Genomic DNA, 20,023 nt, shown 5'->3' on the forward strand with positions numbered 1-20,023 from the left:
CTGGGCAGCATCTCCGACGGCTGGGCAGCGCTCTCTGGCAGCTGGGCAGCAAACAAGGACAAAACACACAAAAAGAGTCGACTCGACAGGCCTGGGCACCAGCTGGGAGGCCGGCAGGGATCTGCAGCGGGAACAGGACACCAGCGGCCTCAACCCTGGAGGGGAATCCGACGACCTCAACCCTGGAAGGGAGCCCGGCGGTCTCGATCCTGGACGGGGTTCCGGCAGTCTCGACCCCGGAAGGGAGTCCGGCGGTCCCGACTCTGGACTGGAGCCCGGCAGCCTCTACCCTCCAAGGGAGTCCGGCGGATTCAACCCTGGAAGGGAGTCCGGTGGCATCGTCCCCTCCCGCTGAGATCCCTCTGTCTGCTGGGTCCGACGTTGGTCGGATCATTCTGTCATGAACTCGGGTGAGGTGAGAGACAAAGGACCCAAGTGCAGACAGGGACGTAAGGGGTTAACAAGACTTTTAATAAATAATTAACAAAACTCAAAACAAAGACCCACGTGGGGGTAAACATAACAAAACAAGAACAAGATTAACTAAACTGACAAGACTAAACTAATAACACAACGAATAGGAACACTACAAACTAGACTAACTAACTAACTAACTAACAAGACAAGAACTCACCCACACGACACAGTGCAACATAACAGAACAATGATCCGACCCCAGACAGAGAACACAGGGGCATTAAATAGAGGGACAAATCAAAGGGGAACAGGTGTGGGGCATGAACTAATAAACAACCAATAACTAGAGATACAAAAGGGCGGGAACACAGACAAAGACCGGAGAGAGTATCGAAGGCCGACAGGGTCAAAATGACTCTCTCCACACATAACAAGGGATCCTGCCGTGATTCTACCACAAGATCAAGAAATACATGACACGACGAGCCAGAATCACGACAGCAAATTGTGTTATTTTAATAAAAAAACATTTAAATTATAAAAATAGTGTAATACACAAATATAAATAACATCATAACATAACACTTGAAATAAAAAATATATGTATATATATATAATTATTGTGGATGACTGGAATGACTCTTTAAAAATTCAATCCATTCCACTGAGTGATGTCATCATCATTACGTCGTTTGATTGGCTGTAAGATGCTTTGATCTATAGAACAAAACAATATGTTGCTGGACTGTAGAAAGACATGAGACAACGCTTTCAGGTGTGCTTTTTCAAAACTAGATTTTATAGCACATTCGATGAGGTGAGAGACACGCCTGTGTGTCGCTGTGCATTTTGTCATAATCTGTTTAACTATGGATTATCTGTTTAGGTTTCATCTGCATTATAATCAACCTTTGAGCAATGCTTTGACCTTTCCAGGTTCTGAAGATGAATGCAGGAGAGCTGACCTTTCAGGCAAAAATGTCTGCTGATTACAGTCAGAATTAAAGTTAAATGTGTTGTAAATCTATGGAATAAATAAAGACAAATAAATATGTATTGATTACAATATAGAACAGCAGTTGGTGAAGGTGCCAAAGGAACATGGTAAATAATTCAATGAACTTGCTTCACTTCCTTAAGTTTATTTCTTGGTTATTTCATGGCAGCAAAACATCAGTTCTTTCTTTAAGATCAATATATCAGACATTTAACCATTTCCTGACTGATTTATTGCCATATTGCATATAATCACAGGCAACAATTTCATCTCATTTCTCAGTAAAAAAACAAATCAATCTTGATTTTCCACTTACAATACAATTTCGGATCAAAACCTACAGATTTGAAAGAAGTAGAAATAATACACAGGACTCTACAGATAACGAGCTATAGTTTTGCAAAATTCTAAAGGTTTAACTTTAAAGAATTTGGAAGATTTAGAAGATTTAAGCATGCTTTAATTTACATTAAAGTCTGTATTCCCTTTAGGATTGCTGAAAGATTGACACGATCAAACAACATTTAAAACAAAATATTTTTATTCGCAGTCATGCACTATTTATGTTTTCCTCATTTCTGATGTATTTTAATATAATTGCATTCATTTGATCTTCAGAGATGTGCACAGCTGCAGAACAGAGTTGATCAATAATCTGCAGTTTACAAAAGTGAGTCACCTCTGATATGAGTATTGATGTGTATTCTGTCTTAAAGAAAGTGTTTTTTGGTACATTTTGTCCTTTTGATGTTACTTACAGTACACATTTGCTCAGCATGCACCATTTATCCAATTTCTTTAATTTTATGTGCATTAAAACCAAAAATTAACTTTGATATTTTCAGAGTTGTTTCTAACATTTCTTCGACACTACAGAGAATATGAGAAAGCTTCATGAAATAATAAAATCACAGTTTATCTGTGTATTCAACATATTTTGACCTGAGCTCTCTGGAACTGTTGCATCATAAATGGTTTAGCTTTTATTGCTTGACCTATAATCTCATTTCTATGATTTATTTCTAATTTAAACAACCCCGTTCCATTTTCCTGCCTCTCATTAAAGTCAAATCAAACCTGAAAACTAATAAAAACACTTACAGTCAGCGTTAAACGTTATTAAATCTTCATTTTAATAAGATGTCAGAAAGTAATTGAGTCTTATGAGTAAAGTCAGGTTAAAGTGACGGCACAGGGAGATTAAAGCTAAACACACAGGGAATTAAAATATGAAACCGTTTCATCACAGATTAAAAACACTAACATGTAAAGCAAAATACACAAAATACACTCTACACTCAAAAATAAAGGTGCTTGAAAGGTTCTTCTCAGCGATGCCATAGAAGAGCCATTTTTGGTTCCACAAAGAACCATTCAGTCAAAGGAGGAACCATCTCTTTCTTACCTTTTTATAGTCTGAAGAAACTTTTCTTGCCACAAAGAAACAGAAAGGTTCTTTGGATGTTAAAGGTTCTTTATAGAACCCTTTCAACAAAAAAGGTTCTTCTATGGCTTCATGAAGCACCTTCATTTTTAAGAGTGTAGATACTTTGCATTAAGGTTCCCTTTATAAAGCATTTGTAAATGTGTTCATTAATGATTAATAAGTCATTTACAAATGCATTATAAAGCAGTTATAACTGCGTAAATAAAAAGGGTTTCTAACGAAATACAGTACCTGGCAAATAGTGAGCCATTTTTAACTCACATGATATAAATGCTTAATAAATGTATTTATTTGCTAAATAGGCTGTCAGACAGGAGACTGTAGGGTGTTATGTTGGTTTTTCTTATTATTGTATATTTCATATCTTATGTCACTTTTCAAACCATGTTGCTTGCTTGATTTGATTCCGAATGTCTTACGGTGCCCTCCAGAATGCTTTCAGATCATGATGCTTATCTAAAGCAGTTTATTCTTTCTTACCAAGATAAATTAATCAAACTTTTGATCACTTTTTAACACTAAATGCACAAGTCGTAAACTTGTTTGTTTATGATGGTTTATTGATGATTCAATTACTTCCAATAGTTAATCAAAACCAGAAAACAATTATTTATTATTTATTGTAGAAACAGAATGCTTGCTCACAAGGCTACATGTCTGATGTGAATCATATATTTAGAAGTATTGACAGCCCGTGAAAGTGCACTTTAAAGAAAAGTGGATGCCTGTGAAGTATTCATTCAAAACTTCAAAACACCAAACTTGAAAAAAAAGTCCCGTCTGACAGCCTATTTTGCAAACAACATCAAGATAATAAAGAATCTGCTTTCGAGTCAAATAAATAATGAATAAATACATTTATTATGCATTTATAACATGTGAGTTAAAAATGGCTCACTATTTGACAGGTATTTCGTTAGAATCCCTTTTTTTATTTATGCAGTTATAACTGCTTTATAATGCATTTGTAAATGACTTATTAATCAATAATGAACACATTTATAAATGCTTTATGAAGGGAACCTTAATGTAAAGTGTTACCGATAGTTTCATCCAAAGCGACTTACAATGAAGGAGAACATTTTATCAGTCTGTGTTGGCAGGAATCGAACCCATGATCTTAGGGTTGCAAGCGCTGTGTGTGTGGTCAAATGTCCCCACATACTAAAGATGCTTATTTGAAAAGGTAAAAATGCAGAAAGGTTTATGCGGGGGGTTGAAAATACCATTCGGGCAGTAAAGAAATAATGGAAGTCTATGGCGGCGTTTATACTAGTGCGTTTTCCTTTAAAAACGCATCACTACGGTTACACCTGGCGTTTACACCACTCCGCAGTTTCTGACCCCCGAAAACTGAGACTTTTGGAAAGGCTAGGGGTTACAAAACACAAGGTACCAAAAAAACCTGTGTGTGTGAGATCACAGATGGTTGATGACACCCGTGCAGCTGTTGTGCGCCTGCCATTTCTACTCTTACCGGGATTGGTTTGGGCACAGTCAGAGCAGTTATATGACAGCAGGAGGGAATTATGGGTAAATGGTCGTGGTGTGATCTGTTGCATTTGTTTACTGTTCAGTGAATGCTCTCTCAGTCAGTTTACTTATAACAAAAATATGTTATCTAACGTTCAAAAACCTTCAAAAAACGCACTACTACTGAGGTAAATATAGGAAGCAAAAAACATTCGTTGGATCACTGGGTATAACAAGGTTTACTACAGTCACCTCGCTCACAGTAAACGAAACCACATCAGATGGAAATTCAGCCATCATGCTGTCGTTCAATCCATCACACCGGTCATAAACACTCCAGCTGCCCTTACAATTTCATCTTTACAACCTCTGTCCCTCACACGTCTCTCATCACGTCACGGGCATTTGGAGTCTCCGGCATACTTGCCAATTTCAGTCACGGCAGTAATGTAATTACGGCAGTCTGCGGTTCAGCAGCTCTAATTGTGTATTATAATATATGTCTGAATTTCAGAACAGAAGAGCTCTGTTAGTCATCTCACTCTTTACAGAAACAAATGTATTCAATAAACTCAAAGGAATGAGAGACACACACATGATCATTATTCCTTCATAACCGCTAATTGGAAACATCAACCATCAAACAGCAGAAATAAAAGGTTAAGTATAAAGCTGTGATTTACAGCAGAGTTCAAGTCAGTGTGTGTGTGTGTGTGTGTGTGCGTGCGTGTGTGTTTTAGAGAAGAGCTGTTTATCAGTAGAAGATGTTGTTTGTTGTTATGATCCTCATAATGCCAAAGATGCACTTGTTTGTCTTGTGGACTGTGTCACCTAAAGCCAATAAAACCCCCAAAGTTTTGATTTGTTCCGTTTACAACTTTTTGCCCTCCATTTCACCTTAAACTACTGAAGGACAGTCTCTCTCTCTCTTACACACACACACGCACGCAGGCACACACACACACGCGTTTACTATCTGTCTAAATGGGGACATTCCATAGAATTCTATTGTTTTAATTCACAGCCTAGTTATTAATACTATATTCTAACCCACTGTGAAACTTAAAGAAAACTTTTTGCATTTTAACAAAAAAATATATACTATACTACATATTTCATAGCACATACAGCCACAGAAGAAATTAAGATACCATTCCCAAATTATTTTAAATTTTCAGAATTTACTATTTAAAGGTACGTGTTGAAAGTGGTTTTGACTAGAAGGGATGCAGCTACCTCCACTGGGCATGCGCACTTCAATACCGCAGAATTTTTGTCAGGCTGAAAATAGTTGATTAATATTTTTTTATTATTGTAAGGTTAGGTTTAAGGTTGGGGTAGGTGTAGGTGTAGGCTAATGCAATTTATTGTAATTATATGGCGAGATTTTGCACCACTTCTGGCCGTAGCAACCGTTGAAAGTCACCATGAAACGGAAGTTGCGATTCACTCCTTTTCCGTATATCGTGACATATATCCGAGTGAAACGGCTTCTGAAATTAGAAAAAATGTATACAATACTTAAATTCAATACAATATTTAACAAATAAGAAAGCTGTTAAAAGTATTTCTTTTTGCAAACATTCAATGTGTTTATTTAACCTTTTTATTTTTCTTCTTCTTCTTTTGATACTGCTTTGATTGTGATATTTGATATTTGTTATGTATTTGCATAATGTACCCCCTTGACTGTAACATTTATATTTGAATAAAAAATGTTTTTTGAAAAAATGTAGGGCGGGGCTTTATTTTGCCCTTCCCTTTTTGATTGGCTTGTTGGCTAAAAATGCCTGGCCATTGGACAGTCAATATAGTCCTACATCTTTTTGTTGCTTACATCATGTAGTGAAGAATTGTTGTTGAGAGGGGGAGAGGAGCTTCATGTTTTTGATGAAAGATTACAAGTGCAAATTAATAAAAAAAAATGGTGTGCAGGGATATTTTGTTTCATTTTGTGAACTAGTGACAACAATTTTCCCAAATGAAAATGGTGTTTTTTATTTGCATTTAAAATATGTAAACCTCTGGTTTGTTTATGCTGAATTCAACAGACACTGGACTGTAATTGCAAGAAACATAGAAATGCTGATTAAAGACAAAACTGCGTGATCTCTTAATTTTTTTATAGTAATATTTAATAGCTTGGTACAAAAGGCAATGTCTCAATAGAAGGTTTTACTCAGATTTTTGGCCAGCCAAAAATAAACACCTGCGCGCACAAACACACACGCAGACACAAAAAGGTTTGTAATTTCATGATATTTAAAGCCCTAAATTGAACACTGACACAAACATTGAGATTGGATTTTCAAATAAAACTACTTTGACTGACCTTTTTTAATGCTCGAAATTTGCTCAAGCTTATTTGAGCAATCTCCACTAACAATACAGCACAACAACAGCAACATTTTCAAGTTCAAGTGTACAGCAATATGTAAAACCTTTGTGTTTTAAATACTATGCCTGATTCATTGTGAGCAGTTAACTGGGACATTATCATGTTATTTGCGCCTGTCATTAGTTATTAAAGCCTGTGCGTGCGTGCGCGCGTGCGCGTCCAGCTGTGATCTAATCCCTCTGGCAAACCCATAATCTTTTCTTTCCCATTGATTTATTAATGATCGCATCGATATCAAACAGTCCTGCTCGCTTCCTCGCCACCAATTAAGGAAGTGAATACTGTTAATGATGTTTAACTTTATTAGCATGAGCGCACACCGATCGAGTGGAGGAAAAACGCAAATGAGAAAGTAAACAGTCCGGCCAATAAAACTCAGTTTGAGTTGTCAAACACGCATGGGAGTTCCCGATCGATGGTTTTGAGGGTACATAAAGCCCAAGAATAAAAAGCAGGTAAACGCTGCTGAACGAACCGCTTTTCTGGAGCATCAAATTGAGGGATTGTTGGATGTTTGCTCGACTTTAAAACTTTGTTTTGTCTTTAAAGTTTGTCTTTGTAAGGTGTGAACATGTCGTTTCTCACTGGTCTGATGAAGGCGTCCGTCCTTGCCGTCTTACTCCTGCAGTGGACAACCAGTCATCCGGTTCTGGGCAGGTCAGGTGACGTTCCTTGAAGTTCCGCAGAGGAACATCTTGAAAAACAGTCTGATCTTATTGTCTGTGGCTGTAAAAGAGAGAAGAGCTTATTTGAATCCAAATCTTTGGCCAGTCGTGTAGTCATGAGGCCTATCAAATATTCTTTATTTGATTCTTTAAATGGAAAGTTTACCCCCAATTTTTTTAAATCATTTATTCACTCTCATATTGTTTGAAACCTGTATGTGACTGTTTATTAAGTAGAACACAAAGGAAGATATTTTGAGAAATGTCTCCGTGGTTTGTGTTCATACAATCAATGGGAGTCAGTGTTGTTTTGTTACCAACGTTCTTCAAAATATATTCTTTTGTGTTCTGCAGAAGAAAGAAAGCCATACAGGTTTGAAATGACATGAGAATGAGTAAATGATGAATTCATTTTCATTTTTGTGTGACTGTCCCTTTAAATGATCATTCTTTAAATGTCTTACTTATTTACTTTGTTTCTTTGTCCTACTCTTTTAAACACTGTTTGGAGGTCATAAGATTTTCATTTATCCACAAAACGTTGCATGCCGTCTCATCCAATGATGTCATTTTTTATTTGCATTTATTGCATTAGATACCTTGAAGAAGAAGACAGCATCACCAGAACGGACAGCTTCTCTCCCATCGAGCTGTTTCCCAGGGATGAGGCAGATATGACTGTTGATCTGAGAAGCGGGTGAGACTTGTAACTTTCCTTGTTAAATCCTTTTTGAGTCTTGTCTGGGTGTTGTCTAGTGTCTTACTGTCCCCTTGTGGACAATAAGAGTGACAGTTACATTTGGCAGCCATTGTTATCCAAAGTGACCTGTAGTGCACAAAATAAATCAATGCAAATTAAATAAAATATATTGCCAGCATTAAAAAAAAACGTGTTTAAAAAATACATAGACTACGTTTGATCAATGCTATTTGTCAACCTTGATACTTAAATGCTCGAGTATTAAAGTTTGAAAATGACACTTCAGTTCCAGGAGATCTTGGCTTCAGGCGAGGCAGCTGGGCGACATCGAGTTCACAAACAGATACGCCGATCTTCTCAAATCCAAAGCTAAAGTCACCTCCATGTGTTCCTTCCTGAAACGAATGCAGAACAGCAAGAAAAGGTGAACGAGATTAAGACTTCTTCTCTATCCTAAAAAAAACTTTCATTTGTATTTAGATTCTGTTGTTGCCAAATACATATATATATAGAATAAAATCAATAAAAAATACTAAGCAAATTACACTTGTAAAAAAATACAATATAAAAATAAAGGTTTAATAAATACACACAGAAAAATGATGTATTTCTCTTTGCAGTAAACTTGGTTTGCATTACAATAACAAGTAAAACAATGATTATTGCTTCTGTGTGTTTATAATAAATGTTCTGTATCTTTACAGCGGTGTCGGTGGAGATGAAGACCGACTGATGTTCCTGATGAAACAGTATTCATGTCCAAACATCTACTAGAGAAGAGTCTTCTTTACATCATGTCCTAATGTCCAAAAACACAAAAACATGAATCAGTTTGATTTAACATGATCAAACATGTTGTACGACAAACTGTTGTATATATTTTAATAAACGCTGAGACTTTTCATGAATGTTTCATTTAATAATGTAGTTATATATCAGACGCAGTTATGTTTATGTATGCGACAAACACTTTTATTTAAAGCATCTTACAGCATATTCAAGGTAGATTTTGTCAGTATGTGTTTCCTGGGGGAATTGAACCCATGACCTTTGTGCTGCTAACACAATAATCTAAAGACAGGAGTTACAGGAACACAGATTTAGATTTACAAACGGAAAAGATTTACTGGTACAATACTGTAATGTGGACGACAAACACCGACATCATAAACAGGTGTGGTCACATCCAGTTGAAGCACATCTCAAGTTTAATCGAAGAGAAAAATGCTTTACAAACATAACATAAAACAACCAAAAGTACCATGGCATTACCATCTGAGACCGTCACTGTACCATGACAGTATACGGCTACACAGCTGTGTATTAAAGTGTGTTGGTCATGTGAAAGAATGAAACAGACAGACAGAATAAAACCTATAGGCTGGGATATTATTCAACTTGTGTTGTTCCTAACTGGAATTGCTTCCCGTCAAATAACAAAGTACTACATATTACGGTTATCAGAGCAGCGTTCAGATAAGAAAATTATGACACTTCCAATCAGGAATGTGTTGCTTTAAGATTAAAGGTCCACATGTGAAATGACGTCCATCAATGTTGGTGTCACAGATCTATTGGCAAAATACCTACCTTGGTATGATACAATGAATAATAGATGAGCATTGCACCGCTGCAGGTGTGATGTTATTTAATTGTTTATTTCTTTCATAAACTCTTAATACTTGAATTTGCTTCCAGTGTGGATTGATTTATTTCACAATTTAGATGAAATGAAATACACACCACTGTAAAGAAAGAATCTCCCTCTCTCTCAAATAGTGCAAGTATGTAAACAAACGAAAAGAAAGATAATTAAAGTAATAAAATAAAGTGTGATTTATGTAGTGCAACTTAAAGTGGTTTATAATATGTAAATCTCAACATTTGCATTTATTGCCAGTCACAAGCAGTAACCCGTTCCCATAAGTTGAATATATTTCATTCAAACACTTTACGACCTGCATTGAACTGAAACCCGTTCAAGAATATACAGTATACAGTATATTTTAAGTGTACAAAATATTATTTTGTGAGCAATCTCTCATCGAGGTTCTGGTTTATGAGATGTACAGCATGTATTGTCTATGAGGCAAAAGTCCACCTCTGCTCGTCTTTATGAGCAATAAATCTGAGATAAGTTTCCGTCTCAAAGGTCGACATGAGAGACAGTTTCACTGCCCCTCGCAAATGCTCGATGTGAACGCGAAGCAGGAACGAAAGGATTCGTCCTCGATATTCACTGGATATTGATCCATCATCTAACACGGAGAAATGGATTTAAGGCCCAAACGTTCTGCTGTCGGTTTTTGTCTCTTGCTTATTTTTACCATCAGCAAATTCAGCGAAGGTCAAAGTAAGTGCTTAAAGTTTTTAAGCTAAAGAATAAGAGATGTCTTAGTGGGGTCTCTCAGTCCAGAACATAATATGTCACATTGAATTCTGGGAAAACATGTAGGTGAAATATGATGGTTTCTATTTTAATGTGGTCGTGTAATATTGAGGATAACAGGATAAAATGGCCGTCAGATTTTGTTGCCTCTCAAAAATGAGGTTTATTGCCTAAAACAAGTATGTGTGTTTGTTTTTGAGATATTTTACAAAGTTACACTGTAAAAAAGAATGTTGGTTCAACTTAAAAATGGTTGCCTTTAAATTTTGAGTTAATTCAACTTAAAAATATTAGTCAACTCAACGAGAAATTCATTTCATTCAAATTTCAAGTTAACATGATATTTTTTACGTTGAATTAACGAAACATTTTAAGGCAACCATTTTTAAGTTGAACCAAAAAACAATAAATCAGTGTAATTTTGTCTTTCATTGGCAGATTTGTAAACAACTAAAACTTTATAATACAATTCCATTTCTTTAGTTAACAAAAACAATAGTTACAATTATTTATTAATGTTAGTTGATGTTCATTTTAACATGCACTAACATACTCTTAAAATAAATAAATGCTGTAAAAATATATTTATCATTGACCGTCCATATCAACTAATGTCAACTAAATGAATCTTGTAAAGTGAACCTTATTACGTGTATTTACCAGGACATTCGCATGAAACCTGTGCTTTATTCAGCACAATAATGCTTTGTTTTTCTCTAAATGTCACAGACCTCTGCTCAGTTGAGGAAACCATCATCTTTTTCCCCGAAAACAACACCGTTGAAGCTGTAGTCACTTCACTGACAGCAGACGCGGGGGTCACAGCCAACATCATTAAAGAGGTCCCAGCAGGTCTCTTCAGCATCAACGGCCTCAATGTCATCGCCATCACTGTACTGGACTTTGAGGTAGCCTATAAAACATTTGATAAAAATATCTGATCAATTGTGTTTGTTGTTTGTGTGTGTTTTAAAACATGCCTCAAAAGTTATATTTCACTCTGCAAATAACATAAAATATGTGACTGTGTGTCAAATTTGCTGTGAAATCACTGTATATTTATAAGACCTGTACGTTTTTGTGGTTGTTTTAGACATTTGACACAATGTATCCCTATGAAGTGGACATCGAGTGTACCAAAGATGGTTTCAGCCCTGTGAGTAAACCTTTATTGTGTGTGTTATTCAAACAAAGCTGAAAAAAATAATTGTAAATGTCTTTTTTGTATTCATTTGATTTTTTTAAATTCATTGTAATGTTGTTGAATAACCTAAACTAAAGAGAATTTTTCTTTTTAACAATTTTTACATTTTTCTGTGATTAACTTAACAGATCATCATTTAATAGCAGTACAAATGTGCTTTTAGTAATTTAATAATAAGTATTTACTTTTTTTATTATTTTAATTCTGAGCTGGACATTTTTGGAGGGCACAAGAAAAATCTGGGGGGGAAAGCCCCCTATCATCCCAACCCCCCAATACACGCATTGTGTATTTAGAACGTCTGCTAAACTGCCGCATGTTATATTTTATCTTTCAGACAACACTGAATCTGAGAATAATAGTGCAAAACATCAACGATAACGCTCCTGTATTTGATCTCAGCGAGTACACACTAAATGTCAATGAGGTACGTGATCTCTTGATTTATTGTTTTTCTTTATTGAAGGGAGTAGTTCACCTTCAAAATGAAAATTCTGTCATCATTTACACTCCCTCTTGTCATTTCAAACCCGTATGACTTTCTTCCGCAGAACACAAAAGAAAATATTTGGAAAATGTTGGTAACAAAACAGCACAGCCCACTTTTTTTCTTACGCAGAACACAAAAGAAGATATTTTGAAGAATGTTCTTAACAGACCCCCATTCACTTGCAATGGTTACAATAGTAGTGAATGGGGGTCTGTTAATAACGTTCTTCAAAATATCTTCTTTTGTGTTCTGCGTAAGAAAAAAAGTCATGCAGGTTTGAAATGACAAGAGGGAGTATAAATGATGACAGAATTTTGGTTTTGAAGGTGAACTACTCCTTTAATGTCGACAAAACACTTTCTCTATACTCTGATCAGTTTATGTTCATGTTTTATGATTTTCACAGCTACTAAAAGAGGACACGAGCATTGGACAATTCAAAGCGACTGATGCTGATGAAGGCGATCAGATTTTCTATCGGCTGGATCCTCCTGAGGTATCTACAACTAGACCAACATATCGCTGTAGTCTTTATGAATCCCTGAAATGAGGCCTTGAATTCTATTCTGTTCTCTCACAGGGAGATTTTGGCCTAGCAGATGTTTTCAATCCTAACATTCTGGTGAAGAAACTTCTGGATTATGACAAAGTAAAAAAAGTCACCATGACTCTTTATGCACAGGTGAGATGTTTGTGCAGAAAGATTTATAAAAGAGGTTTGAAGGGTTGGTTTACACAAAGTAAGAATGATGTCACCTTTACGTCATTACACATTTTTCTATCTTGCACGTCCTGCAACAACAACAAAATCATGGGATCTCAAGTATTTCTCCTAAATATTCATGAGATTAAACTGAGAAGAAATGGACATTTTGGCTCTCCGGAATTTCTCATGAGCTAAAGATTCAGAAATCTCACAAATGTGTCCGTCATTAGAGTTTCAGAAGATGTCTCAAACTGAGCTCAGATTTGTCAAGTCTGCAATCAAAAGTCAATCTTATTGAAGATCTCAATATGAACTCAAACATTTCTCATCACATTTATGCAAATCCAGATGATTTCACCTCCATACTCTTCAAGGATTTCAACAATGACACTCTCATTTGGTTCTGCCTATTTTATTTCTCCAAAGCAATTTTAGCAGGACATGTTCATTTATTAAATCTGATGGCATTTCAGGACACACCGTTGTCCTCTACACCGACAGTGTCCCACACCGGCTCCACAACCATAACGGTCAATATCGTAGACGTGGACAATCGGCCGCCGTGGTTCCAACCCTGTACAGAATCTCAGATCGGTAACAGCACAGTGTGCATCAGCTCTGGCTACACAGGGACGGTCAACTTAACCCAACAAGCGGTAGGTTTCACTTTTAAAAAAACAAAATTTGAAATGGATGAGAGGACCAAATTTCTAAACCAAAGTCAGGGAATGGAAATGAATTTTCACATCGTCTCAGCGATGGTGTTCACTGGGTGATCTACTCATGGGAGGAATAGATCAGACAAACATATTGTTCGGTATACAACACTGTTTTTGTACCATAGACAGGTCCTTTGTCCTTGATGCCAGGTCCGGTCAGAGCCACCGATGGTGACAAAGGGATAAACGAACCTATTGGTTACAGATTCCTTGAAGGTGAGCTTTCTTCTCATAGGTTTATATGGTGGACATATTCGTGCATGTTCTTCTATGTTTATCAGTGACTGAATTCTACTGTTTGCTGTTTGTTTCAGAAAATGAAATATTTGAAATCAACCCTGACAGTGGCGACATCACGATGAAGAAACCCGTCGACGTTGCAGGTCCGATCGTTCTTATGGTCATGGTGAGAAAAATACTTCTGACCTCAGTGTTCAGCATTCTTTAACATGCGTTACCGTGGTAAAATCAGTTCGAGATGGTACATCACATGGCAGCTGGTGATTAACTGCTCCAAGCTGGTCGACCCGTTTCCATTTCCAAATAACAGCTTGAACCCCTTAAGCTCTTATACTGTAAGCAGCTGGTCACTGCGAACTTTTAAATCCACATTTACAATGAATATTCATGAGTCAAGATGATAAGATTTTAGGGGTGTAACTATAGACTTACGTCACGATTTGATGCGGGTCCATTATATACGCTCGTATCACGATATTCTAAAGAAACCTAAAATAAAATACATTTAAATGAGATATTTTTTTCTAAAACATTAACCATTTTCAATTATATTTTTTAACTTATCATTAAGTTAATTGACTAAATTCAGTTTATTAAAATTAAAACGTTTCTGTTTATTGAAATCAAATAACATATTGGCCTAAAAATGATTGTGAAAACTTAAACTAAAACAAAATAAATACAATTTTGCCTATAAATAATAAATAATATATCAGTTTAAGGTCCTAAAATTATAACAATAAACAAAAACTAAAACAAAAGTGTATTACTTTTATATAACAACATTAAAAATAAACAAATACATAATAAAATGACTAAAGCATACAACAAAATTTCTAAAAATTTAACTGAACTTAACATAAAAATCTAAAAATAAAAGCTAATTTAAAATATCAGTAAAACTACAATGAAACTAGAAACAAAACTATAATAACTTTGGAATTGTACCTTATGTACGTAACGTAAATTGAATTTGGTTTGTCACTGAAAAGTAAAACTGAATTTTAACAACAAAAATAAAATATAAATAAAATAAAAAATGAAGAAATGAAGAAAAATAAACCCTAGGAAAGAACTGATTAAAAAAGAAATACTGCAAAGAATAAAAAAGTCAATGCAGGTCATGTGATGGCGTCTCAACCAATTGGATTAAAAAGATATATTGTAAAATAATCTCTACAATACACTACATATTGTCATTTTTTTGTATCGCAACATATCTGTATACCCCCACAAGATTTATAATGTGTACACCCCCCCCAGATCTTATCTTTTAAAACATTTGCTGTTTTGTGCTGTATTCGACATAACTGCATGTTTGTGATAACATAGCAATTTCATCCTCTTTGTCCCTTCAGGCATTTCAGAAGCAGAACGGTGATCAGTACGCCACTAACACGGTCATCTTGAGGGTGGTGTCGGGCAGTAAACACCCTCCCAAATTTGTGAAACCCAATTACGAAGGGTTTATCTCAGAGGACGCAGGTGTGGACAGTCTGGTGCTGGAGAGCAAAACGTCCAACAGACCCCTCCGAGTTCAAGCTACAGATGAGGACTTTGCTAATGTAAGACAACTTACGACAGCTTTGTGAAGTAATGAGGCTCTGGAGTCAAGTGTTTGATTTCTATCTTGGCAGGGGGTGAATCCTGACATTAGATTTGAGGTCATCGGCGGGACTGACTTCGACATTACTCCTGAAGGTTTCATCCTCATGGTACAGGAGGTTTCCATAGGAAGTGTGAATTTACAAGTGAGAACTTACAGTTGAACAACTTTGACATTCATAATATTATATAACATTTAAATATTCTAAATAGTAATATAATATAACGACAGATGAGGGTGGTTGACACGACCAATGATGAATCCAGCACCACCTCTCTCACAGTTGAGGTCACTCCAGGTAAGACTAAGCATGCTTTATAAAACAATACTGAATAATAATGATATCGTGCAAATAATTTGTACAGAGCATGATCAAAACAGCCTTTAGAATTTTGCCAAGTGAGAGATGATGTTGGGACAACATTTTAATCAACAAATCAGATTTGAGAGATTGCGACGTGAAGTTTAGGTTTACAGCCAGAGTTAAGTGCCTTTACATCCATGTTATTCACCTGTCATCTTTCTCTGAATTCATCGACATCTCTCACTTTGCAAAATCAGATAAAGGCAATCCAAACAGGGTAAATGGAGAGCGCTTTACAGGGTTGGGCTGATCAAGAGCTTTTCGGCTGTCTTGGCTTTCAGCAAACGGTTCTTTGGTGGACATGTTTTTCAAGGGTTTAACCCAAATTTCATTCAGATTCGCTGAAAAAATGCAAAAAATGCAAAATGCTGGGTTCACTCTTAAATATAAAGGTGCTTCACGACCATTTTTGTCTAAATGGTTTCATAAAGAACCTTTAACATCCGAAGAATCTTGATGTTTCACAGAAGGTTCTTTATGGCGAAAAAAGGTTCTTTTAGATTTTAAAATGGTAAGAAAGAGATGGCTCTTTAAAGAACCTTTGAATGAATGGCTCTTTGTTGGGACCAAAGATGGTTCTTCATTGGTGGATCAAATACGGACAAACCCAACGGTTGGGTTTAAAATAACCTGTGCTGGGTTGTTATCAACACATGTTTGGGTCAAATAATCTACACTTTTTAGCTAAAAGCCAACGGTTGGGTTTGTCCATATTTGACCCAACCATATGTTAAAACAAAACAGCATTTTAACATGAAGAGTAACACGATACAAACATTTCATTTGGTAGACAGAATTTCATATAACTTGAATCGGCTGAACTGCAAACACCCAAATGATCCGGTTTCTTCTGCAGGGGTCCCAACTACCACTACTGTCACAACTATCACAACTACAGATCAGAGCACAGTTAAAACCACAGAACAGACGACAGAACACACAACAGATAAGACCACAGATCAGACCACAGATCAGACCACAGATCAGACCACAGGCACACAGTTAACAGACAGAATTCCCACTACTCACCCGGACATCCACACAACTCTTGGCCACACCACAGGTACACTCACCTACGCTAAAGGCTAAAACACACTATAAGACTTTTGCTCAGATTTTGCCCAGATTTTCAGTCTGGACTTGTTGCAGATAGTCCGTGCCATTCTCCAAATTTGATCAGTTAGTGTGTTTCTATCTGAAATTTTCAAAATGTCTGCAAGTGCTGTCTAGTTAAAAAAAAATCTGTTCAGATTGTAAAAGTCTTGTAGTGTATTCCAGACATAAGCTTGCTAGCCTTGCTAATTCTTGCGTGTGATTTTAAAGTGATTTCAAATAACTATGAAAGTACTGGCTGAATAAAGAACCGGCCTAAGCAAGATCAGACCACAACTGGACTCCCAGCGAAACACAGCCAACCAGCATTAATCTGGTTTTATCAGCTAGGATGGTGTCTGGTAAATCATGCTCGCATGTTTGCGTGTAATTTCCCTCCTGAAAATTAATCATAATTTTATCACAAATAAAGAAGGAAACTAGACGATTTCAGCGGCAACAAAGGTTACGTGGCCCAAACTTAACTTCCGGTAGACCTTCGCAAAGAATCAATAACTCTTGAGTAGTTTTAATGTCATTTAATATACAATAAGATATAAATAGAAATGAATTTCAATAGAAATAAATATAAAATAAATTGTTATATAATAACCAAACACAGACCGGAAGTTAACTTCGGGCTAGTCGCGTGTAACAACCATGCATGCTATTTGCAATGGTATTTTCAACAAATTCATTTTTTTTTAAATCATGGTTTTACTATAAAATAAATCATGGTTAATTTTCATAAGGGTTCAAATATTTGCATGGATTAGACATGTTTTAAAAAATGAAAAAAAAAGAATTCTACAAAAATTAAGCCAAATCAATTCACTTTGAACACTTTTGGTAAACCCAACTAACATTTACTGAAGTACAGTACGCTCAAATGAGTTTTTCTTTTATTCTGTCATCCAGAAGACAACCGGTTGCGTGTAGGAGGGTACAGAGCGGAGGATATGGCCGCTGTAGGTGCCAGTTTGGCTGTGGTCATCGTTCTCTGTCTGGTTGGCATCGGACTGCTGGCGCATCACGTCAAGAGCCATAACTCAGACTGGAAGAAACTTTCTGAGGCCAGCGTCTTCAGAAGCAACGTGAGTTTCCTTCCACACAGAAAACCACAAGATGTTTCGGATTGTCTTCTATCACTCAAGCGGTCAATGGTTGACTTGAAATGCAGCGTCAAGGGTTCTCAAGACAAAGCTCATGACAGAACATAACCGGTTTCCAAACAAGAAACAACGCAAAAGCAGAAATTTTACCTCTCTGTCGCCATCTCTGTTTGAAAGATAAAATTGCAGGTTACTTATCGTAAAATAGGTAAAAATCTGTATCCACCATTCAGAGTGTATTTTTCTCTCGGCAGCTGGGTGGGGGTTCAGGAGGTCCTAAGGAGGGTGTGCAGTACTCTAACGAGGGCTTCCAGCATGATGGGGATCCTGGAAGCGTGAGCTCCGGGCTTGCCGCAGACCTGGATATGAAACTGGAGTCCGGGGCGAGGTCTTCGCCGGAGCAGATGCTCAAAACCGCCTCCGTTCCACAGACGAGAGCCGCACCTGACTCCAGCAGCCTGGCCAGCGCAGATATCGAGAAAGAGGTCAAACCCATCTTGACCAAAGAGCGAAGGGCAGAGGAGGGCTACAAAGCCGTCTGGTTTAAAGAAGACATCGACCCCAACACTAAAGAGGAAGTGGTCATCATTCCTGACACGGGTGAACCGGCAGATCATGATGAAGATGATGATGATGAAGATGATGAGGAACATATGAAAACAGATATGGATGAAGAGGCTGCGGGAAGATTTACTAGAGATTCAGACTCAGAGGATGAAGAAGGGTTGACGTCAGATTTGTAGACTTCTGATTGGACGAGAGGAGCAATCCCAGAAGTCTCTTTGGAAGATGAAGCGGCGCTTGAATCCAGAGGAATTGTTGCGTGGCACAAGATGTTGTGACTGTAATGGAGATAAAACAAAGTTAATGTAAAGAAACTGTGGAGCTTTCCTTGTGTTATACTACATGACTATTGTAGGTGTTGAGGTTGCAAATATAATGGTACAGAAAATACATTTTCATTTTTAAATCCAATGTGAAATCAAAATGTACAATATTTGTAGCCTACAAAATGTACTTTCTTAATCAAGTTCCTAGTCTTATTGCGAACAATTATTTTGTTGCTTGTCTTCTTAAAGGGACAGATCGATCCAAAATAACAATTTTGACATCGTTTATTTACCCTACAAAACCTGCATGTGACTCTTTATTCAGTGGAACACAAAATAAGATATTTTGAGAAATGTCTCAGTGGTTTTGTATCCATACAATGGAAGTCAATGGGGTTCAGTGTTGTTTGGTTATCAACATTCTTCAAAATATCTTCTTTTGTGTTCTGCAGAAACTCATACAGATTTGAAATGACATGAGGATGAATAAATGACAGAATTTTCATTTTTGGGTGAACTGTTCCTTTAAGGCAAGATTGTTGCCATGGCAACACTGAGACATTAACTGTATATTTGCAGTGAACCTTTGGCCTCTTTTGTAATCGCACACACAATAATCATAAATTTCTTTATAACTTGCATAAGTTTTATTCATTAACCTGAGATCAGTGGCGTCTATTGTGACTCACTTATTAACAGTTTGCATGCTGTTGTATAACATATACCACATACAGACTGAAACAGATCTATGCATGTGTAAATATATGTTTTGTTTGCTGTAATACTTTATGTAATGCAATGGCAGTAATATATTTACAGTGGCCTAAAAACACTTCAAATGTAAGACTGTGATAATTCCTAACTAAATCTTAATCTGAGAGTTGGAAAATAAAAAAGAAAAGGGCTTCTAATTAATTGATTATTTAGAAACGCTGTTTTAATGTTTTAAAGCATTAAGCAAGCACTTCTTTTTTGTAATGAAGTACATGTTTATTAATGAGCTCTGTCACAGGGTTTAAAAGAGCTCTTTCTGAAGGTGAAGAGAACTGATAGGACGGTTTCTATGGCAGCAGGTCTGTATGCATTCTGTTCTCATAAATCTGAATGCGTATTAAAATCAAGTTCAACGTTCAACCACCAAAAAAAAAAAATTCTGTCATCATTTATTCACCAA

General features: G+C 36.5%; 1 protein-coding gene across 1 annotated transcript; it reads left to right on the forward strand.

Annotated features, from left to right (window-relative positions):
* The first annotated feature begins 7,303 nt into the window (after positions 1–7,303).
* Positions 7,304–18,939, forward strand: cdhr5b (cadherin-related family member 5b). Its single transcript, XM_057330494.1, has 17 exons — positions 7,304–7,389; positions 7,993–8,094; positions 8,384–8,521; positions 10,431–10,450; positions 11,216–11,394; positions 11,580–11,642; positions 12,028–12,117; positions 12,587–12,676; positions 12,761–12,862; positions 13,360–13,546; positions 13,735–13,821; positions 13,920–14,011; positions 15,204–15,410; positions 15,483–15,596; positions 15,683–15,749; positions 17,826–18,001; positions 18,274–18,939. The coding sequence occupies exons 1-17, from the start codon at positions 7,304–7,306 to the stop codon at positions 18,760–18,762; spliced, it is 2,289 nt and encodes a 762-aa protein (XP_057186477.1). The 3' UTR covers positions 18,763–18,939.
* Positions 18,940–20,023: the final 1,084 nt, after the last annotated feature.

This window comes from Triplophysa rosa, linkage group LG3, assembly GCF_024868665.1.
Source record: "Triplophysa rosa linkage group LG3, Trosa_1v2, whole genome shotgun sequence".
Lineage (NCBI taxonomy): Eukaryota > Metazoa > Chordata > Actinopteri > Cypriniformes > Nemacheilidae > Triplophysa > Triplophysa rosa.